General features: G+C 37.8%; 2 protein-coding genes across 2 annotated transcripts in view; both read right to left on the reverse strand.

Annotated features, from left to right (window-relative positions):
- LOC126502967 (cathepsin Q-like) overlaps positions 1 to 24,321 on the reverse strand; it is an 87,760-nt gene that overhangs the window by 19,789 nt on the left and 43,650 nt on the right. The window lies entirely within an intron of this gene.
- On the reverse strand, positions 5,240 to 10,758 carry LOC126502965 (cathepsin J-like). The gene is made up of 8 exons (XM_050144381.1): positions 10,679 to 10,758; positions 9,472 to 9,608; positions 9,066 to 9,188; positions 8,825 to 8,971; positions 8,159 to 8,383; positions 7,137 to 7,299; positions 6,386 to 6,503; positions 5,240 to 5,600 (listed from the first exon to the last, which is right to left on the reverse strand). Exons 2-8 carry the CDS (start codon positions 9,595 to 9,597, stop codon positions 5,471 to 5,473), a joined length of 1,032 nt encoding a protein of 343 aa, XP_050000338.1. The 5' UTR covers positions 9,598 to 9,608; positions 10,679 to 10,758; the 3' UTR covers positions 5,240 to 5,470.

Genomic DNA, 24,321 nt, shown 5'->3' on the forward strand with positions numbered 1-24,321 from the left:
AGGGGGTCAGACGGAGGGGGCGGAGAGGGTTGTGGATGCAAGCTGGGTGGGATAGGAAGAGAGAGGAAGTATCGGGCAGAGTAGCCCCTGAGGATGACCAGGAAGTGTAGGAGGGGTGTCTGCGTTCCCTGTCCCGGGCTGCTGCCGCGGTCAGAAACTCACTCACCCCAGTGATGTCTCTCCTGGTGCCTGGACCGGAACTCCTTCTATTCCTCACTTTCTTTATCAGGTTCAGTGAATCTGGTTTGATGGTTGGTCTTTGATCCACTTAGACTTGTGGTTTTTGCAGGATGATCTATGTGGATTTATATACATGATACTACACTATTTTATGATCACCATTTGTTGAAGATGGTGCCTGCCTTTTCCAGTGTATATTTCTGGCTTCTTTATTAAAATCCAGTTCTCCATATGTATGTGGAATTATGTCTAGATTTTGCATTAGATCCTATTCATCAGGATATCTGTTTTTTGTGCCAATATCACCCTGTTTCTATCACCATAGTTTCTAGTATAATTTGGGGTCAGGAACTATGATACCTGCAGCATTTCTTTCATTATTCAGAATACTTTTAGCTTACCTGGTCTTTGATTTCTATATAAGATTGAAATTTGTCTTTTCAATTTCAGTGAAAAATTGTATTCAAATTTTCATGTGAATTGCATCAACTGTGTATATTGCTTTTGGGATGAACATTTTGCCTGTATTCATCCTATCAATCTATGAGATAGGGATGTAGTCCATATTCTGATATTTTTTCAATTTCTTTTTTCTAAGTCTTAAAGTTTTTATTTATCATACATGTTTTTCACTTGCTTGGTTACAGTAACCCCATTGTATTACATTCATCTCTATATATTTGAGGCTATTTTTGTAAGGAGGGCTGCTTGTTTGTTCCTGACTGCTTGGCTGCTCAGACTCAAAATTATCACATAGAATCTAAATTATTTAAATCACTGCTTAGCCCATTAACTCTAGTTTCTTACTGGCTAACTCTTATATCTTAATTTAACGCATTTCTTGTAATCTGTGTATTGCTATGTGGCTGTGGTTTACCAGGTAAAGTTCTGGCATCTGTGTCAAGCTGGGCTACATGGCTGCTCTCTCACTCCTTCTTTCTCCCAGCATTCGGTTTACTTTTTCCTACCTACCTCTATTCCCTGTGAAGGCCCAAGACAGTTTTCTTTATTAACCAATAGTATTCACAGCATACAGAGGGGAATCCCACATCAGTCTAGTGTGAAGATTTTGTTTTTCTGTACTCTTTTAGTACATTTGTCATTTGTATAGGAAAAATGAGGTTTCTCATTTTTGTGAGTAAAATTTCTATCTTAGTGTATTGTCAAAGGCATTTTCAGTTGTATGAGTGCTATTAGATTATTTGAAAGCATAGATACTTTGAGTTATTCTTTTCTAAGTTTTACTTACTTGATCTACTTCAATTGTTTTATTGCTCTAGATTAAGCTGCAAGTACTTTATTGAATAGGTATGGAAAGTGGACAAGCTTTCTTTTAAGTTGATATTGGCTGTGGGCCTGCTGTAACCTGCATTTATTATGTTGAGATATATCTTCTATTCATGTATTTCCAATCTCTGCATTCCTTTCTTTTTAAATGAAACAGTGTTGGGTTTTTGTCAAAGGATTTTTTGCATCTAATAAGTTGACGATACATTTATTTTTCTCTCAGTCCACTTATATGGTAGATTGCATTTATCAATTTAAATATTTTGAAGTACCCTGCATCTCCTTCTTGGATTTGGTTTGCCAATATTTTATTGAGAAATTTTACATATATGTTCATAAGGGAAATTGGTATGTTGTTTTCTTTCTTTGTGGGGCTTTTATATGGCTTTGAGTTTCAGGTTACTTGTGACCTCAGAAGATGAATTGGGAAATAGTCCTTCTGTTTCAATTTTGTAGAATAATTTATGGAGTATTTGCTTTAACCCTACTTTGGAAATCTGGTGTAATTTTGTGATAAATTCAAATGATCCTGAGCTATTTTTAGTTTTAAGACTTTAATGAATGCTTCTATTTCTGGAGGGATTATATGTTTGTTTAAATTGCTTACCTGATTTTTATTTTACTTTGGTAACTGAGAAATGTCAAAAAATTATCCATTAGTTTAGATTTTTCTATTTGGTGGAGTAGTGGATTTTTAAAGTATGTCCTCATTATTATCTAGAGTTTTCTAGGTGTCTGTAATTATATTTTCAATTTCATTTCTAATTTTATTAAATTTGGATTCTCTCTCTCGCTCTGCCTTTTTGCTGATTCACTAAACTTGTCAATCTTATTGTTGTTCTCCAACAACCAATTCTTAGTTTCATTGATTTTTTGTATTGTGTTTTTGTTGCTTCATTTATTGCCCTTACCCTTTAATTTGATTCTTTTGACATTTACTCTTTTTGGTGTTATTACTTCTGTTTGTTCTAAAGCTTTCAAATATGCTATGAAGTTACCAGTATGAAATTTCTCAGATTTCTTCATGAAGACACTTGTTGATATGAACTTGTCTATTAGAAAAGCCTATATTTTGTCCCATAACCCTTTGTATTCTTTTTTCATTCAATACTAGGTAGTCTTTAATATCTTTGTCAATATATTTCTCTCTTAACCCATGATTTATTCAATAGTCACTTCTTTGGTTTTCATTGGTTTTGTAAGCTTCTATTGTTTCTGCTATTGTTGATACCAGTTGTAATCTATCAGATCGGATGGATAAAGGGTGGTATTTCAACTTTCTTATGTCTGTTGAGACTTGCTTTGTGTTTGAGTATGTGGTCAAAAGTGGAGAAACTTCCATTAGTTTCTTAGAAGAAGATATATTCTTTTGTAAAGGGTAAAAATTTCTGTAAATATCTGTTGGGTTCTTTTTTTGGTTTAAGATATTAGTTAATTCCAGAATTTCTGTGTTTATTTTTTCTGGATGTTCTGTTTATTAGTGAGTGTACAGCATTGATTTCACCCACTGTATGGTGTGTAAGGGCCAGTTTATAGGGTCAGTATGTGATTTAAGTTGTAGTTGTGTTTGTGAATTGACTTCATGCATAGATGTTAAAAATTTAAATGTCCCCTTGATGGTGATAAACTCGGATTAGAGTAGTATCCCCTATCTCTTCTGTTAGCGTTTGTTTTTAGTCTGTTTTGTCAGATAGTAACTGAATCCATCAACTTTTATCTGGGGTCCATTTCTTGAGATATCTTTTTAAATCCTTTTACCAGGTTGGTGTTAATGTCTATTTCTTGTACTCAGCAGAAGAATGGATTAATTTTTTTGAAGCCATTCGGTGGTCTTTGAGTCTATTTAAATCATTTGTGTTGAGATTTATCAATGAGCAGTGTTTATTGATTCCTGGTTTTGTTTTTGTTTTATGTTGTGGTATTGTCCCTTCTTTTAATTTTCGTCTTAGGTTATTATTTTCCAGTGTTTTTTTAAGGTTTGGTTAACCTGTTCAGATTGAAGCTTTCCCTATAGCACCTACAATAAGACTGGTCTTTAGACAGGTACTGTTTAAATTTAGGCCTGTCATAAAATGTCTTTCTCAATCTATTTTGGTTGACTGCTTTGCTGGACATAGCAGGCTGAGCTACTTTCTTTGTTCCCTTAGTGTTTTTAGAACCAATTTTCAGGCATTTCTGATCTTAAAGCCTCAATTTTGAAGTAATTTATTATTCTAATAGTCCTGTCTTTTTATGTTACTTGGTCTTTTTACTTGCAACCTTTAATATTCATTCTTTGTTCTGCATGCTTAGTGTATTACTTATTATGTGTTGAGGCAGATTTCTTTTCTTTTTCCAACTATTTTGTGTTCTGTATACTTCTTTTACTTTGACAGGTACTTTCTCCTTTAGTTTAGGTTATTTTCTTCTCTGATGTTATGAAATTTTCTTTGTGACATTAACTTCTGTCTCTCCTTCCTTTATTTCAATTATTCTTAGATTTGATCTTTTTCATGGTATTCTAGTTTTTTTTTAGATTTAATATATTCTCTGACTATGGTATCCTTGTTTTTTATATTTTCTCAATTTACTAAGTGTTTTTTTCCTTCTTTTAGAATCTGTTAATAAGACTTTCTCTGAAGTTTATTTTCACGTTCCTAAATTTTGAATTTTCAGCATTTTCTTCCTTTGAGTTTTATTTATAAATCCTATATCTACTCTTTGGTGTTGAATTACTTTATTCATTTTCTTTGAATATTTCTCTATTGACTTCTTTCATTTTTAAGAAATTCTATCATAGTCATAGAAGCTATTTCCAATTCATAGTCTTGGACTTCAGCTATGTTGTACTGATCAGGGCATACATTAGTAGGGTTGATAGGCTCTAGTGGGTGCTTATACATGGTTAATTAATGAATGAGGGACAGTCACAGCCCAATTCAATGCATTTGAGGATCACATGGTGCCACTGCAAAGCAGAGTGGGGACAAGAATTGAAACTGAGTGAATTTGTGGGAAGGGTCCCGATGTTGGGGCAACATCTGTTGGGGTCCATCCTCAATTGGATTAATATGTTTATTTTCCATATGCTTATATTCCCAATCCAGAAGTTTGGGAAAAGGGCAAAAGAGCACTTTAACTTGATACTTTAACTATCAAACAAAGGAATTACCTCTTTAATACTTGAAACATCAAACAACTGTATCTGGAGTTAAGGATATGTTGTTTATGCAGGGAATGCAGCAATCACACCTTGGACCAAGCATCCTGTATGCAGTCATTCCCTGGGTAAAGCCTTCTGTCATATCCTTGAAGGAGCAGGAATAGGCTTGAACTCTCTGACTTTCAGTCAAGTTGGAAGAGATTTTCTCTATGGGCCACCTTAATACACAAAACACCAAACAACAACACCATAAGCCAAGACATTTTGTTTAAAGCCACACCTTAAGTCACTCTCTTGTCAATAGCATTGAAGAAGCAAGAAAACGTGTGAGCTCTCTGACCTGTAGTCAATGTGGAATGGATCCACTTCTATGGACTCCCACATGTGTGTCAGCTAAAAGTGTCAAATCCAGAAATTATCATAGAGTGTTTGAGAGCAAGGTTGCTGCTGGAAAACAGAACACTGAAAGCAAACCACAACAATGCAGAATGCCACCCATCAAGGAGGACCCCCTCACCCTTTCTTCCAGACACCAGCACAACACTCAGTCCCCACTTCAAGGTGAACTGCATGTTTGACCACAATAAAGTCACTGCACAAAAGATAAGAAACTAGAAATGACACTTGAAATTGATTTTAAATGATTTTATTTATACAGGCATTAAGAGTGAAAATAAAGTTGTCTCCGGAATCATAAACTCTCATTAGTCAGAGAACCAGTTATAAAGCTTGTAATTTGAAATATTTGAAAGCTCCCAGAATTCACACTGCAGTGTGGACCATGAGAGACTCAGCAATTTAACACAGTAAGCAAAGGCTGGTCTTTGAAGTTGATGAACCTTCTGGAAATACAGTCTCCTTTCAATCGCTTTCATTTGGTGGTAAGTCTGTTGACACCTCAGGGATTTGGGCAAATGAAACAATTCCACAGTGGTTGTTTCTGTCCTTGGCAATTTTCATGTAGCCATCCATGCCCCAACTTTCTCCCCAGCTGCAAAAGATCATGTTTTTCGTTTAGTAGAAAACTTATCACGTGATGGAATTGTCAAAAGGCCAACCTAACAAAATGATCAGGAAAGGCAGAGGGTCTACTCCTGAGCACCAAGAAGTGCCTCACACAGGAATGTGAAAACCACAGCAGGATACCTTTCTACCATTACATATTTCAGAACTCTCATGTGTGTTACATTATACAAAATCAATGTCACACACATGACATTGATACCCTAGAAACCAATGAAGGGTTGGGAATTTTATGAGAACATACTGTTAGTAAATTCTTGGAACTTTAGGCAACTCAGCAGTTAAAGAGCTAAGATCAGTCACAAGAGCCACACTGGAAAGCCAGATTAACATTATAGTGTGCATGTAAACCTCATTCTTGAGACATACACACAGAACATACCAAGAGAAAGCTGGCAAGCCAGATTGAATTGTGAACTCTTAGATCAGAAAAGAACACTGCCTTAATATAGAAGTTATATAATTATTGAGAAACAACTGATGATGACATCAGACCTCTACACATGTTCACTGGTGCACACATGTCTGCAGACATGCAGACAGTCAAATGCACCTCATCCATGCACATGGGAAAACAAGAACAGATTTTGTTCAACTTAAATGAAACAAAATCTTTTAACTTTATATCAAAATACTGTCTGAAAATTGCAATCTCATCATGAATTTCTTGGACATCCTTCCAGTGTCATTTACCAATGAACCATTTCTCTAGCTCCTGAAATTTCAAATAAAGATTTTTACGACAATTTATACCTGTTCTTGATCAGCCAGTAGTTATTGCCATCTGTTTCATTTCCATCAAATCCATAGCCAACCACCAGAACTGCATGGCTCAAATTATAACGGCTGCAATTTGGTTCATAATAAATGCCTGAGAAATAACAGAGAAACTGATGTGAGATGCACAGGACACCTGGCAGTGACCACAGCCACCAACAATAAAACTATTTCAACAATCAGTGAAATGATACAATCAGACTTGAGCTAGTTAATTGTTCACGAAAATGCTAATACTCACACATGGGGGCACACACAAAAAATTAAACATACAGTTTCACAGAAAACTGAAAATATTCAAAATAGTGAGATTTCTTTAGAGCTACAAACTGCATGCTTACGAAATGACTCCTCGGAACCTTACAGTGTTTCTACTAGTGTCTCATGCCAAGTTAAAATTACAGGACTAAATTATTTAATTTAAAGTCTCTGTTTCAATTCTATCTCAGATAATCAGTTTCTATAAACATCTAAAAGGTTCACGAAAAGAAGAGGCATTGAGAAATTACTTAAGCAATATATTTTATTAAATGGGAAACATTAACGTTTATCTAGCGGTTCATACCAGTTGAAATTCAGTACTCAGGACTATTATATGGAGATGAGTAAAATCTAGAAACTTAACAATTCGTATCACATTTTTACATAGCAGCCAGTCTGAGAACTTGTCATGACATGGAGATGTTCCAATGGCTTTTTCTTTATATCTAGAAGAAAATATTCTAACCTTCACTGTAGAACTTAAAAGAGTCATGGAGAGCATCAATTGCAGCAGCAACAGGCCCTTCAATTGCTACAATATCCATTAGGAGTACTTCAAATGGTAGGATTTCCGTAAATGCTACGACTCTAGCAGATGCATTCTGAGGATTGTACCTGCAGGGTCCATCCTTTAAAAGGTGAAGATATAAGAGTTTCAGTTTCTTCCCTCCATATCCTGGGAGAAATTCACAACCACCACACTCTGCTCTTTGCAATTGAGCACACAAAAACTGGAATATTATAAATCATCCCAGGAAGTGAAACAGTACTGGAATAGCTAGAATTGAAAATAAGTTCTCTTGTCCTCAATGACAACCAATATTTCCTCCTATCCATAAGAATTGTTTTCCGCAGTGTAAGTTGAGAATGTGCTTTCATATCCCAAACCCAGACCCAAATAACCATCTAGAAACTATATTAGTTACATCAATGTTTAACCAATGGCCCAGACAAATTCATAGCTAGCTCTTATATTTTAAATTAACCCATTTCTATGAATCTATATATTGCCACAAAGGTGTGGCTTACCAGTAACGTTCTGACACCTTTGTCCTTCAGCAGCTACTTGTAATCACCTTGACACTGATTTCTCTCTCTCTCTCTCTCTCTCTCTCTCTCTCTCTCTCTCTCTCTCTCTCTTTCTATCTCTGTTTGAATATCTCAACTGGTTTTACTTCACTAAGTCATTGGCCAAACTGATTTATTCATTAAAAAAAATAAAAGTAACACATATAAGGCAGGACATCCTACATCACGGCAGAGACTCTATTATATGTACAAAAAAAATCAATATTCTCTATGTACACAGAAAGGAACTACACTGAAATCACCACACAAAAAATATATGCAAAGGTCGATACTTAATGACTGAAATGAGACTATAGAGAGAGATTCTACATCCAATCTGAGTGCTGAAGATCGTGGATCATATCTACAGTTGTACCTCACTACGTTGAGCTGAACTGACAACATATGATGTCCACTTACTTTTGCTTCATATGGGTAGGTCGCCTCAGCCTCCAAACCTCCATTGATCCAAGCAGACAAAAAGGCATAGTATGTGTTGCCCCAGTCACAGCCATGATTTCCATGAGATTTAGAACAGTCCAGTAGGTTCTGGACACTCAGAGGAATGAGTTTGCCTGTCTTTTTGTACATTTGTCCTTCTATGGCACCAATTGCAGCAAAAGCCCAACAAGAACTGCAGTTACCCTAATGTGAAGAAAATATGGTCTTTCACAAACAAATGCTAAGTCAGGTAACAACATAAACAGGTGAATAATTCATGAAAATGAGGAAATGGCAGTTGACAAATGACTAGAAAGGAGTTGTCAGTTTCCCAGAGGACTTGGATGCTGGTAGTGTGCACATGCTCCTGTGGGCCCACCCACCACCTTTGTGAAAGACCTCTTGCTTTATTAGTTATTAATGACAATAGAAGGGACATGAACTCTACAATGAGATATGGTAGAAGTTCATATCTGGAGAACGTGTTTGGTGGACCGTCAAGATCGGTATACATTGGAAAATATATGAATTCAAAGAAGAAAAAATATTATTAAAAATCTTTCGTCATTCTATAAGAAAACAGAGACACTAAGTTCTTTCCTCTTCAATATGGTTTAAGAAGAAGGGCAGGTGGCACTGTCAAACCTGGAACCGCACAGGGGTCACATATCCTTCTTTTCGCCAATCCACAAATTTCGGTATATGAGTAACAGATCGTTTCCAGATGCCTTTTCCCCTCTCGTGACTTTGCATTGGGAAATCAACCATCATTTTCCTGAATTCTTTATCAGTCTTCAAGAAAGCATACATAAATGATTATAAAAGAAAAGACTCCATGTAAAGCACACAAGAGAACACAGTGTGAAGTAATGCATGTCACACTCACCATGTCACCAAAGGCGTTCATTTTCATGGTGTAGCCATTCTTCCCCTGGCCATTCTCCCCATTGTGAAGTTTAATCATTTTCATGTTCTTTTCCCATACTGTTCTCCTCAGTGCTTCTTCCTCCTGGATAAGAACATAATACGTGACATTTCTTTATAACTAAACTCCTGTACAAGCTGATGTAGATTTGCTGTCCAGGTGATTAGAGTCCCAGGAGTGCTAGTCTAGGACACAACAGTCACACACTCTCCTCATACTGACGAAAGGGAATCTGGCTACCCATTGCTCACAATGGTTGTGATTAAGCAACCTCAGTGGTGGTAATTGTGGTGGGGCATGTATGACCTCTACTATGCCTAGACAGCTGCACTCTGGGGCCCTTCTGGACAGTTTCCAGGATACCAACCAGGCTGTATGATTTTTCATAGAGTATCTTCCAGTCTTCCCATTCAGCATCCAAACTGGGATCAAGTGCCAAAACACGTGACCCAACTCCTAAGCAAAGGATGAACAGGAAGACAGCAGGACTCATAGCTGAAGAGCCTGGATAAGAAAGAGAAATGAAGACATAACTACAGAAATAATTTTATGTCGTCTTACTCCCTCATAATAAATTAATCCATTGTGCTCAATAAAAGTTTTGAATTCTTCTTCCAAATAATTTTTGAGAGACTGCAGAAAAGTTGTAGGATGTGTTTGAACTGAGTCATGAAATGATGATTATTAGATTCTATACAAAATGAAGAGCATGAGCCCTGAATTCTAGCAATGAAAACTTTAGGTGAAATGCATCTTATTACTTCAGAAATGTCTTCACCCGCTGTGAGGAACAGAAGCAAAAACGCTATCATAGTCTAGGATATCATTGTTTATACCAAGCAAAACTTCTATCACATGGTATTGGATTCTACTTTCTAGGTGAGCTTAAGGGTTGGGACGACACGGCATCATAAGCCTTTCTAATATGCATAAAGTACTGGGCTTGACTTTAACCCTCCTTTTTTTAATAAACCATTTTAAAATATCTTCTATAAGAATTTTGGAAGAGTCATTTACTATTCCTTGTGTTCTACCCTTGGAACTGTGAATCATATTCTCAGCTCACAACCTATATCAGAATAGCATCACAGTACAAAAACAACAGGAGGCCAGAACCATGGAGTAGGTGGAGTACAATAGCAAGGTGATAGTGGAATTATTCGATTCTGAACTTGCTGGATCTCTAAAGCAACACTGCCCATAGCACTTGATAGGAACATACCATCTGCAACTACGTCTGTCCATGTGAACTGAAAACAGATCCATTCTGGGGTGTGTGCAAGAGATGATCTCCTCTGGACCAGCAGGTGCCAGTGATGTTTACTGGTATTCAAAGGACCTGGTGTAAATCTCTGTGAGCAGATCCAGACTTTCACATAATGGGACCCCACACAAACAGATCTATAAGGGATCTGGTGCCATCTTTGTCTTTGCTACCTATTCCACTATACCTATACGCACCAGCATTTCTGAGGATTAGACTAGTCTTTGGTATTTATTTGATTTTCCCTGGGGTCTCTCAACCCCCACCCCACAAATACCTGACATTCTGCCTTGGAAAATAATGGTCTTACCTCTCTGTGATGATGGCTACTGCCTTAGTCCACTCCACGGTCTCAACTCCTCAGAGGTTGTTGAGGTTCCAGAGTCTGACACAGCAGTAACTTACCCGTGCTATAAATCTCAAATATCTATCCATTTGATCCCACCCATCAATCATGCTCTCCCTTTGATTGGCTGTGTTACTGACATGAATAATTCTTCAAGCACTAGTACTTCAGGCTCTTTCTGAGAGATAACCTCTCACTCTCCCTCTGGCATGGCTCTGGAATACCTCTCTGGAAAACAGGAACCTGACTTTGTGATCCTTGACAAAGCAAGTTGAATAGCAGTCCTGTAGGCTTTGGATCACAGTGTACTGAGCTTCTTGTTTTCTGAGTACACTTTCTGGAAAAGATGTGTGATGTGCCCTCGCAGTAAGAATGGGCAGCTTTGGTTACCATTCCTGGAAGGAGATAATCAGTGCATACTGTTTTGTGTTTACTCCTCAGTTGGATCCTAGAGGACACAGATTCTTGGGATGCTCTGTTTTCATGTGTCCATGTGTAATACAGTTGGATATCACAAGACATTTAAGAGATATGAACCTCAAAGGGGCAAGTGGTTTTCAAGGTTGAAGTACAGAAAGGAAATAAATGGCAGGCTCTGGCTGTATCTCTTGAAACTCTCTGACTTTTCTCTTTTGGATATTACATGGGCCAGCCATCTAGAAGCGCCATTTACCTGGCATTCTTCATTGTCCCAGCACAGCATCAATTCAAAGTTACTATATTTACTGCTTCAGGACCCATCCTGGTGGGTTAGGGACAGTCACTCACATTGTATTGCAATCAGTACCTGGAGGCATTCAGAATTAAGGGAAATGTTCCAGGCCCAGAAAACATAAGGACTGAGCAAATTTGCCTCCATGGTTCTGTCTTTAAAAAGAGCTTGTGCAATCTCTTTGTGACTTAGGAAGGCGGCACAGGCAAGGCATGTGTCTGAAGCGTCCCTGCCTAGAAATCAATGGAGGTTATCATGTGAAGCTGTGATGGTAAAACCCACATGGTCTTAGAAATAGAAAGATGTTCTATATGCCAGAGTCAGGAGATACCCAATAATGGGTGCTGATAACAGGGTGTGGAACCAATCCAAGGGAGGGAAGTGTGTTGCAGTCAGCAAAGCTAAAGGATTTTGAAGTCTGAAGAATACATCAGACATAGAGATATAGAACTTGAAGTTTTCTCTTCCAGCTTTAGTAGCTCTTTTGGTATAGTATTTTCTTACAATAAACTCTCTCTTTACCTTTGTAATGGCAATATATTACCTGTACCATTGTCTGCTTGAAAGATTTGATCTGCCTTTAAGATTAATTTTACAAGGGATTACAGTTAAGGCATTGACACAAGTATTAGAGACTTTGAACATTGGACTTTTAAAGAGTGTTGAGACTGCCATAGACTATGGATTATTTTTAATTTGGATTGAATGTATTTCTGCATTCTGATGTGGCTATAAGCCCATGGTTCCAGGGAGGGGAATGGGGTGATATTGAAGAGAATATCTCTCCCACAATCTCACAGATTTGGATGCTTGTTCACTGGTGTGGGACAATTCTGTATTCTGTCAATTATGTTTTAAATAAACGCTTCTTTGCCAGTATCCAGGCAGGAATTATTGGCAGGACAGCCAGACAGGGAGTTGAGGTGGGGCAATGAGAGCAGGGGTACTCTGGGAGGAAAGAAGCTTTTTATCCAAGCCTGTCCAGACACTGAAAATCAGGATGTGACCTACCCCACTAAAAAAGGTACTGAGCCATGTAGCTAGCATAGGCAAGAATAATAGCTTAATATAAGTTGTAAGAGTCAACTTATCATTAGCCTGAGCTGATGGGCCCATAGGTTTTTAACTTATGGAGACCTTTGTGTGATTTTTTGGGGGCCTATCTGCTGTGGGAACTGGGCAGAACACAAACCCCCACAAACAGGCCCTCAAATTAGAGTTCACCAGTGAATAAAAGTATCTGAAGGGATTAGGAGGTATAGCTTTGATGGGGGAAATACATCACTGAGAGTTGGTTTTGAGGTTTCAAAAGCACATGCCAAGTCCAGTATCACTCGAATGTAAAATTCTGTTACTTATCTAGTACCATGCCTGCCTGCTTTTATAATGCTGTGCTCCCTGCCATGATAACAATGGTCAATGCCCCTGAAACTGTAAGACCCAATTAACTATCTTCCTTTATAGGTGTCTCCACAGTCATGTCGTCTCTCTGTAATGGCAGAACACTGACTAAGACAGGCCATATGATTATGTAAATGGAGACTGCACTTTCATTTCATGATGGCCCCCACCTAAATAATCACACAGATACTCTATTAAGTACAATACTGTTTGGCTAATTGCTCAGGAATATTCCTTATTTGCTCTTAAGCCATAAATTAACCAAGTTCTATTAATCTATGTATTGCATACTGATTGTAATTTGGCATCATTCTCCTTCAGTAACTACACAGAGTCACCTTAATTCCACTTACACTCTCCATTTATCTGTGATTGTACTTCCTGCCTAGCTGTATTTTAACTGACCATCGGTGAAAAACAGTTTTATTCATCAACTAATAAAAGCAACACATATACCGAAGGACATACCACATCATGATTAAAAACGATGAAAGTCATTCTTAGAACTTGGTTTATTTTTAGTAACATATGATGTCTAGTTGGTTTACTATCTCCTCTATTACAAGAATGATGTTGGTTATTTCACTGAATCAATATATGTGATTGATATCATTTTGGTTTCCAAATGTTAGTCTGCCACTGAATATTTGGATTAAAGACAATTTGGTCATGAAGAATGATCTTTTTGATGTGTCTTTGGATTTTGTTTGTTAGCATTTTATTGAACCATTTTAGACTCCTCGTAGATCATGGAGATAGGTGTCTAATTTTCCTGTGGTTCCTATGAGTTTATATTTTAATTTGGTCCAATGGTAATAAGGAATTCATAAAGATTTCAAAAATTTGTAATGAGAGGCTTTAATGTGAGAGGATATGGGTGTGTGAAGGGCATTATTATTGAGGGAATAAAGCAAAGGCCATTTGCCTGCTCTGTTTTGTGTAATATTTGAGCATTGGTAATGTCAATTTGATAAAGTTCTGTTACAAGTCCCTAGTTAACCATATGGTCCTGGGCTTTTTGGGGGTGATGAGGCAGATATATTTCAGTGAAACATTAGGTATTTCCTGAACCTTACTGCTGAAAGACTCTAAGGATTTTAGGTTTTCTTGTCTCAAATTTGTTAACTCATATATCTAGATATTTAGTTATTTCTATAACAAATACAATATTTTTTTTCAATTTTATGCTTATGTATGTTCTCTTGTTTACTGAAAATAGATTTTTTTCATACAATGTGTCATGATTATGTTTCCTCCTCCATCAATCTTCGCAACTCCTCTTCACATTCACTGACTTTTTGATGCCAGCCTTTCTGTCTCTTGTAGGAAATGTAAGGGACAAAAGGGAACTAAAGTAAAATAAAACATTAGACATAATAAATACAAATAAGAATGGGAAAAATATACAAACCAATAATCAAAACAAAGGAAGCACAGGCCAAAAAATGTGTAAGAAACAGATATGGACTTAGTGGCATAGTCATCCTTTCTTTTGATTACTTGGCAAATACGAATAGATATCCTTCAGATACGTAAATCATTTAGGAAGTTTCTACAGTATTAGGCTGCCATACTAACACTCAAGTGACCCTTAACTTTGACTGCCTTTCTCTGCATTCTCTGTCTCATCCCAGCATGTGTCCTGATCCCCACTTGAGTCTCCTGCTTCACTACCCTGCTCTCGATGACTATTACTATTAATTTTTGTCCTTCCCGAGAAGATTGATCAGTACCCCCAAGTACATTACTTTGTACCTGTCTTCCATATTCTATGGATGGTAACTTGTTTAACATTTACTTCACAGCTAATCACATATAGAAGAAAATATATTATATCTCTCTTTATGGGTCTTAGCTACCACAATAAATATGATTTTTACTTACATCCATTTACTTCTGAGTTTATTTTTGATCAGTCAAGTCGTACTTCATTGTGTAAGTGTCCCCATTTTCTTTGGACCTCCATCCACTGAAAGATACCTCCATTGTTTCACAGTTCTGATATTGTGACTAGACCAGTAATGATCTTGGTTTATCAAGTACCTTTGTGGTAGGATGAAGCATTTTTTTTGTTACATACCCATTGTGGTAGAGCTGAATATTGAGGATGATCGATTCTTAACTTCCTGAAGCATCTTCATACATTTTTCATAGAGGTTTACAAGTTTGCAGTCTTAAAGCAATGTATGACTGCCTGTCCCATTATTCAACATCATCATCAGTATGAACTGCCATCTCTTTTCTTGACCTTAACTATCTGTCTTAGCTGACAGATGGAAAATGAAATCTCAAGGTATTTTTGGTTTGTCTTTCCCTGATGACTAACAGGGCTGAACATTTCTTAGTGTTTCTCAACCACTGAGTTAACTCTTTTTAGAATTCTCTATGTATAGCTGTACCTCAGGTTTAATTGTAAGGAAATCCTTTTTCTTCATTACCAGAAGTATTACACAGTACATCACATCTCATCTATGTGTCTAAACAGAAGAGCTAGTTCACCTTGTACTTTGAATATTTTTAATACTTTATTAATTTTTTCAAAATTTCCACCTCCTCTACTACTCCTATTTCCTTCCCACTTCTTCCTCCCCTCCAGTCCTAAGAGAGGGCAGGGTATCCAGACCTGTGGGAAGTCGACGGCCCTCCTCCCTCCATCCAGGCCTGGGGGGTGACCATCCAAACAGACTAGGATCCCAAAAAACTAGTACATGCAGTAGAATCAAATCCCAGTGTCATTATCATTGCCTTCTCAGTCAGTCCCCATTGTCAGCCACATTCAGAAAGTCTGGTTTGATCACATGCTCTTTCTGTCCCAGTCCAGTTGGTGTTTTTTGAGCTCCCCTTAGATAAGTCACACCGTCTCAGTGGGTGGACAAACCCCTCGTGTTCCTGATTCCTAGTTCATCTTCTCCCTATTTCTGCTCTTCAAATGGACCTTGGGAGCTCAGTACAGTACTTCAATGTGGGTCTCCATCTCTACCTCCATTTATCACCGGATGAAGGTTCTATGGTGATATTCAAGATATTCATCAGCGTGGCTATGGGATAAGGCCAGTTCAGGCACCCTCTCCTCTACTCCACAAGGACCTAGCTGGGGAAATTCCCTTGGACACTTAGGGATACCTCTAGAGACAAGTCTCTTGCCAACCCTAAAATTGCTCCCTTGATTAAGATATCTTCTTCCCTGCTCCGATATTCACTCTTTGAATTTTTATTTTTTGCTGTTCTATAGTGTTTTCTCCACTTTATTTGATGTCCAAATGTAGAGACCAGTTCTACAAACTCAAGCATATACCACAAAGACCCTCATTTGGCAGTATATGTTATTTGGGGAAAAATGGTCAGAACACATGAAAATACTTGAGTGACCTTGGACCAGGCAATTACAGTGAACCCTACCTTGAAAAGTCATCCAGGTGAACTTCCATCACTCTGTGTCCCAGTGACAAATGTTTCTGGACGTTGAGTCAGATGCTCTCTGAGCCCTAAGAGATAGATACAATCAACATGAAGGAACTAGTCAACAGGAACGGAAGCCTTGGGCCAAAACAATCCATTTCTCCTGAGTCACATCTACGCAAGTGCCTCCTGATAGACGTAAGGAGAACCTATACTCTCTTTCTCTGTCATGTAGCTGACTTCCTTACACCCTTTCACTTCTATATCTGCCTTGTTGAAATATCCTTCGTCAGTTAAGAACCAAACATAGAAAAAATAACTCAGCCGAGATGCCTCAGTGCAATAATTGTTCATGAATGCGTGAAAAAGAAGATACTCCACACTTTAAAATTGTGACAAGGCTTCATTCATGGGTAACTCACAGCCATAGATGAATCACTGCCACTCGGAATTTCTGACCACCAGGATAAACTTCACTTATAAGGGACAAATAATCTGTTTTTTCGCGTCAAGCACAATGGTCAGGTGGCGAAATGACCTATCTTTCTGCAGAGTGCTGGAGCATATGGACTGTAAGACATTAGGCACTTAGGATGTACACACAGGATTTGTCTTTTGAATGTGTTCAGTACATTCATACAAATATATCTTATGATATCTGCATAAATGGCAAACAGATATTTCAGTAGGCAGGAAACATCTGTTGTGTAGTGGTGCTGCAGTTGCTGGGTTCTTCTGTAGAAATTCTCTTGTGAGCACTCTTGGAAGACTTCAGGCTTGACTCACCTGAGCTGTGAAGTCTCTCATTTGCGGCATCATGAGGGTGGCAATGGTAGGCATACAGGATATTCTTTTAGCTTAGACAATGGTTATGACTGACAGGAGGCCTATGTAGGTCTACATACAATCTGAAAGTCAGTGGTCACTGAGTCCAGGGCCCTGCATGGAATTTTTAGTCCTCTCTAAAATGGCATCAACACCCAGGCTAGAGAATTCATGTCTTTGGAGGACAGTAGTATCATCCTATTTGTACTATCAGGGCTCACAGCTTGGTGCTGCCTTCCTAGCACATCAATACCAGCTTGGATTTATCTAGTTAGCATATCTCAGATATATCCTGGCTAGGCTCATATTTGAGCTGCCAAGTGGCCTTCCTGTAGCTTGCTCATGATGCCTAGCTCTTACCAGAGGTACTGGTGCCATACTTTGATATCATATGTATTGTATTATTCCCACCCACACAACATGTTTCATAAACTATCCATTTTTCTTCCTTACATCTAAATTCAGAGACATATGGTGAGATATTGTGTTTTTTTTCCTAGACATAATTAATATTCATACTATGCCATCATCTCTTCCCTCATTGTGTCACACACAGAGAGACCTAGGAGAATTACAACAATGAACAACATTTGTTTATGAATCTGAAATTCTACATAATTTATAGAATCCACAGAACTGTGCATTAAGCCCTGAGCCCAAAATGGCTAGTACAGGAAAAGCTTGAAAGGAAACCACAATCCTCCAAAACAATGCAGCGAGAACTGCCATAGCAAAAACCATTTTCAGCCTCACCAATTTGGTTCTATTGTGGCTCTTGTTGCTATGCTAGACATCATGACCATGATAATAAAAATTGATTTCACAATTTATAGATCATCATTGGGACGAATGGGATACAAGGCATATGTTTGAAGTAAAATCTATGCTCAAATGTCAAATTCTGCCTTAATCCCAGTCCCATGTTCAGCTACAGTTTTTGTGTAGTCCAGGCCCACCTGTGTAGGAATGATGTCATCCCCAGTGGGATGGGCCCTCTGTGTGAATTACCAATCAAGACAAAACCTCAAACACATGCGCACAGGCCAATCTGATGGAAGCTCTTTCTCAAAAGAGGGTTTCTTTCCCATCTATGTTTAGTTAACAAACAGAATTAACCATCGCAGCTGGTTTGGTAAACATAGTCTGCTAGCCTTTATCATGGAGAATTTTTCCCTGTCCTTCAACTCTGTCACATAATTTTGCTGATAATGTTACTGGACTGGCATCTGTGATCTCTTAGAAATAGGAGCACGTTCCTCTAATTCTTTTCATCTTGTAGTTTATATTGAGGATTTACTTGTTATTCTAATGGGTTTGCCCTTGTTTGTGATTTGTGAATTTTCTCTGGTAATTTTCAATCCCTCTTTTTGTTGTGGAGTTTCTGTTCTGGTGCTATTTGTTGTTCTGTCTTTTTGATTTTGAACGGGTATGACTTCTCTTAGTTTGAGCAATTCGGGACGTTGTCTTTTGTGAACATGTTGAAGACCTGGTCTATGCCACCCAGCTGGAATTTATTTCCTTCTATGCTGACAGTTCATAGATGTTGTCTTTTCATGGTCTACCAAAGTTCTTTATTCATAATTTTCATGTCTGTCTAGATCCTCTTCTTATTTTCAAGGCTTGATATTATCCTTCCAATTGATCAATTTTGTCTCAAAGGCATTCCATATTAGTGTAGTAATGGTGTATTCTAATCATATCAATATATCTCATTTCTTGTCTAATGAAAGGCAAATCACATATACTAGGTGGAAGTAAATCTTCATAGGAGTGGCTTAATTTTCCTTAACACATCTTTTTAACATGCCTTATATACAGACTAGGGTTAAATAAAAAATGTAATTGAATCTAAATATATTGCATTTATATAGACAAAAGATAGACATTTGCTTTTACGTCATTATTTGCCAGGCTTTGAAATGCTAATCTCTTAGCTGTCTTAGAGTTAAGGTTGCTGTGATAAACCACCATAACCAAAAGCTCTTGGGGAAGAAAAGCTTCATTCAGATTATACATCTACACCACAGTCCATCATCAAAGGAAGTCAGAGCAGAAATCAAGCAGGGGTGGGACCTTGAAGACATAGCCCATGAGGATATGAAGGAAGAGTGCTGACAACTGGCTTGTTCATCATGGTTGCAGAGCCTGCTTGTTATAGATCCCAAGATCATCAAATCAAAAGTGACACTGTATAGAATAACTAGACACAACCCCATCAATCGGTAAGAAAGGACCCATCATCAGATCAATCTTAAAGAGACATTTTCTTAGTTGAGGTGCTCCCCTCTTTTATTTAGATAATTCCAGTATATATCAACTTGACATAAAAAAAGCACACTGGCATTTTTGTATTTTTCGCTAACTGTGTCTGGCCCCTTCCATTCACTATATCTGCATTGGGTCCAAGGGAGATACTTATATCTACATCTAATCCTGGGATGTCCTCTCAGAGCTTGTGAGAATGAGTGCTGTCAGTGGTGGCATTGCTATTCGAATTCCTGCTAGATATTTGGGTTTGTAGGATCTTCTCTCACTTTCTCATAGCAAAGTCTAACCCTTCCAAGAATAACTGGCATGTCCGTTCAAATGTGTATTAGCCTGGTATGATCACTAAATGGAGCTGTTCTTTTACCAGGAACAGTGTGTAAGGCTGCTTTTTCCCACACTTTTCCCCATTAGAATATGTCATGTCTCTTTCTGATCATTGCCATCAAGATTGACATCAGACAGAATTATTTACGTAGTTTTAATCTGCATTTCCCAAGTATGTATTTTTAAAACTTTAAAAAGTATTTACTAGCCATTTCTATTTCTTTTCTTGAGAACTTTATTTCTAGATGGAAAGCCCATCTTTCTACTTGTTTTTTTTTCTTGTTTATCATTTTTCAGTGTTGTGCATATTCAGGACACTAATTCTCTATTGGATGTAGAGTTAGTTGATCCCAAATATTCCCTCTGATTTTGTATTAAACAAAAACTGGCTTTTGACTTTCTAATCTTCTCCTTGACACAGAAGTAAAATGAATATTACTTAACCAAAAACACTAATCAAAATATAACCTATGGTGCAAATGCATCTTTCCTGAGATTTGTGAAAAGACCACCAACTTACTCCAGTAAAATTGGCTCTCTCATGGATCACTCAAATACTCCACAATATTGTACTTGGCTCTGCATTATAGCTTCCTGTGAGTTTTTAAATTGTTTTTAAAATTCTTCATCCTTAATTTTTAATATATTTTTAGAACGTGGAAAATCTGGGAAAAGTTGGCACACCCTGTACTCTTAGTATCTGAAATACCCCCAATCATTACCTCCTCAGATACAGAAGTCAGACTGAGAATTTCAAAAGAAAATACTGATTGATTTGAATTAGTAAGTTCATATTTCTTAAAGTATAATCACCTTGGCACAGTTTTCAAATATCAGCGGAACTTGTTAAATTTTCTTAGCACACTAATCTTTGAAAGATACCGATATGTGAAGAACTGAAGTCACTGAACAGGAAAGAATGGAAGCAAATCTTTCCACTTCGTTACCAGCAGAAGTATTACACAATAAACGTCACAAGTCATCTATGTGGCTAAACAGAAGATCTAGTCACACTGTACTGTGAATTTGTTTGCTGATCTCTAAAGGATTCTCCTCTTTATTTTTCTGTTTCCAAATGTAAAGACCCATTCTACAAACTCTAGCATATACCACTAGGACCCTCATTTTTCAGTTTATATTAGTTGTGGGGTAAAATGGTCAGAACACATGAAAACACTTGAGTGACCTTGGACTAGGCAAATACCCTACCTTCGGAAGATGTACAAATGAACTTCCATCTCTCTGTGTCCCAGTGACAAATGATTCTGGACCTTGAGTCAGAAGCTCTCTTTGCCCTAAGAGATAGATACAATCAGCATGAAGGAACTAGTCAACAGAAATGGAAGCCTTGGGCCAAAACAATCCACTTCTCCTGAGTCACATCTACGCAAGTGCCTCCTGATAGACGTAAGGAGAACCTATACTCTCTTTCTCTGTCATGTAGCTGACTTCCTTACACCCTTTCACTTCTATATCTGCCTTGTTGAAATGTTCTTCGTCAGTTATGAACCAAACATAGAAAATATCTCAGCAGAGAAATGCCTCAGTGTAATATTTGTTCATGAATGAGTGAAAAAGAACATACTCGACATTTAAAAATTGTGACAAGGCTTCATTCATGGGTAACTCACTGCCATAGATGAATCCCTGCTGCTCTGGTTTCTCTAAGAAGTTAATAGTTAGCCATCTGTCCCTGGTATTTATTTAGGGTAGACGTGATTTATTTAGACATTTATTGTTGCTTCAACCTGATTGCTGATTATAGATCTGTTTAATGATTCAGTCCTTTTTGTCTTAATTTTAATGTCATATGTATCTAAATTCCCTTCACAATATAATGAAATAGTGGTTTTATATTTTTTGATATAATTTTTCTTTAGTTGAAAATAAACATTTTTCAACCAGTATACCCTGATTATTATTTCTCATCCTTTCTTCCCAATTCCTACCTACATGCCCTGCCATTCAGATCCACACTTCTCTGTCTCTTCAAAACAAACAGTTATATAAGGAATAATTACATAGTTAAATATAAGAAGAATAAAAGCAAAATTATCAGAATAGGCCAAAGCAAACAAAGGAAAAGAGTCCAAGAAGAAACCACACAAGAAGATATACATTGAGAGTCATAGTTGTCCACTCTCCACCAGGATTTGATTATTTCCTTATATGGACTTAATGTATGTATATTTTTTTAAGAAGATTCTACAGCTTTAGGTTGTTGACAGAGGTTTCTGTTACACCTGTTCCCACAGCCATTTGTACCAAAGAAATGCACAGAACCTAAATCAATTATTAACTGGTTTGCCTATTAACTCAGGCTTCTTATTAACTAATTCTTACATCTTACATTAATGCGTTAGTCTTCTCTGTGTTAGCCACATTGCTTGATACCTGTTATCATGAGGCAGTCTCATCTTTCTTCCTCTTGGTCTGGATGATGAAGGCAAACTGCACCTTTGCTCTTCACAGAATTCTCCAGTTCTGGTTGCCCCATTTATACTTTCTACCTGGCTACTGGCTAATCAGCATTTTATTAAAGCAATACAAGTAACAAATATTTACAGGATACAAGATTATTGTCCTATAGCACTCTTCCCCCTCCCCTTTTTTTTTTTTTGCAAAATGAGAACTCTAAATTTTATCTACTCTGTTTAGATTTTTTCCTGACCATTATTCATAAAAACTTATAACCAACATTCTAAAAGAAACAAACATCCATAATCATTTTTTTGAATGTAAGCATAGTTGTCAAAGCTACTTCTTGGTGATTGGGGATGCTGATAATCTTATGGGAACATAAAGAAAATTTAGAATTATTATCAAGTCCTGACTGGGATATTTCGTGAGGCTTGATCATCTCATCCAGCAGACTTGAGGATTTCTTGGTTCTAGAACTCAGAGGAAACTGGAACAGAGGTCCTCTGAAATGTTGGATCACCTGGGTCAGCCACTTTTATCAGAGAGTTTTTAGGGTGTCTTCCTTGGTCAACCTGATTTTTTTTTTAGCAAGAATTAAATCCACAGCCTGTCATTTCCTGTGAAACCAAAAGCAAAACCTCTATTCCAAAGTAACATACCTTTTGACTTAAATTTTGAAGTCAAAGCATTTTCAAAATACATGTGTTGGATTAATCCAGCAGCATTCATAATCAAATGTCTTTTCACAATTATAGCTTCTTCCTAAGCCATCAAACAATTAAAAAACAACACAATAGCATATAGTATTCATATTCTGTGTATTACCATCTTTATGTGATTTTATTTTAAGCTTTATTTTTTTATTTTTATTTTTAATTTTTTTGACACAGGATTACTCTGTGTATCTTTGGCTGTCCTGGAACTCACTATGTAGACCAGGAAGCCCTTTAGCTCATAGAGATCCACCTGCCTCTGCCACCAAAGTGTTAGGATTAAAGGTCTGTGCTACCACACCCAACTTGTTTCCCTACTTTAAGGTCTTTGTCCTTTTTCTTTTCTCTCCCAAGCCTACCTCATTCATACTGAAACATCAAACAACTGTATTTGGAATTAAGTATATGTTATTTAAGCAGGAAATGCAACAATCACACCTTGGACCAAGTATCCTATATTCAGTAATTCCCTGGGTCAAGCCTACTGTCATATCCTTGAAGGAGCAGGAATAGGCTTGAACTCTCTGACCTTCAGTCAAGGTGGAAGAGATTCCCTCTAAGGGCCATCATAAAACACAGAACACCAAACAACCACACCGTAAGCTAAGATATCTTGTTTAAAGCCACACCTTAAGTCTCCCTCTTGTCAATAGCATTGAAGAAGCAAGAAAACAGGTGGGCTCTCTGACCTGTAGTCAATGTGGAATGGATCCACTTCTGTGGGCTCCCACATGTGTGTCAGCTAAAAGTGTCAAATTCAGAAATTATCATAGACTCTTTCAGAGCAAGGTTGCTGCTGGAAAACAGAACACTGAAAGCAAACCACAACAATGCAAAATGCCACCCATCAAGGAGGACCCCCTCACCCTTTCTTCCAGACACCAGTACAACACTCAGTCCCCTATATAAGGTGAATTGCATGCTTGACCACAAAAAAGTCACTACAGGAACCGGACGCGCACGGCGGGCGACGTAGCTAGTGCAGCGGCCGGGACCGGCGGGTACTGACACAGTGGCAGACAACGCAGGCGACAGGGACCAGGGCAACACCAAGAGCAGATCGCCCCAGGACAATTAAATCAAAGAGGTAGGCCTTTGGTTGGCGAGGTCCCGGGCAAACAGGGAACCTGGTTCTTTTCCTGAAGACCCGTCTGAGGGGTGAGAGGGATCTTGGCCCCTGGCAGGAGCCAGGAAACAGAACGAGGGAATTTTGCAAGAGGAGCCTCTGGCCAGCAGGGAAACCTGATCTGGTTTTAAAAGACCAATTAGAGATCGTCAATAGGAGGAGATGGGCAGGCGCCAAGGCAAAAATTCTCCCAATAAGCTGAAAAACAACATGAAAGCACCAGAACCCAATGATCTTACAACAGAAGGACTTGAACACCCTAACACAGAAGAAGTGGAAAAAATCGACTTTATGAAAGCAATAGAGTCCCTTAAACAATATGTAAAAAACACCTTTATAGAAATGGATGAGAAGTATAACAAAAAGTTTGAAGAATTGAGTAAATACGTACATGAGACCCTGGGAAACCAAGAAAAAA

Source organism: Alexandromys fortis, unplaced genomic scaffold (genome assembly GCF_014885135.2).
Source record: "Alexandromys fortis isolate MF-2015 unplaced genomic scaffold, M_Fortis_MF-2015_v1.1 scaffold_1, whole genome shotgun sequence".
In the NCBI taxonomy this organism is placed as follows: Eukaryota; Metazoa; Chordata; class Mammalia; order Rodentia; family Cricetidae; genus Alexandromys; species Alexandromys fortis.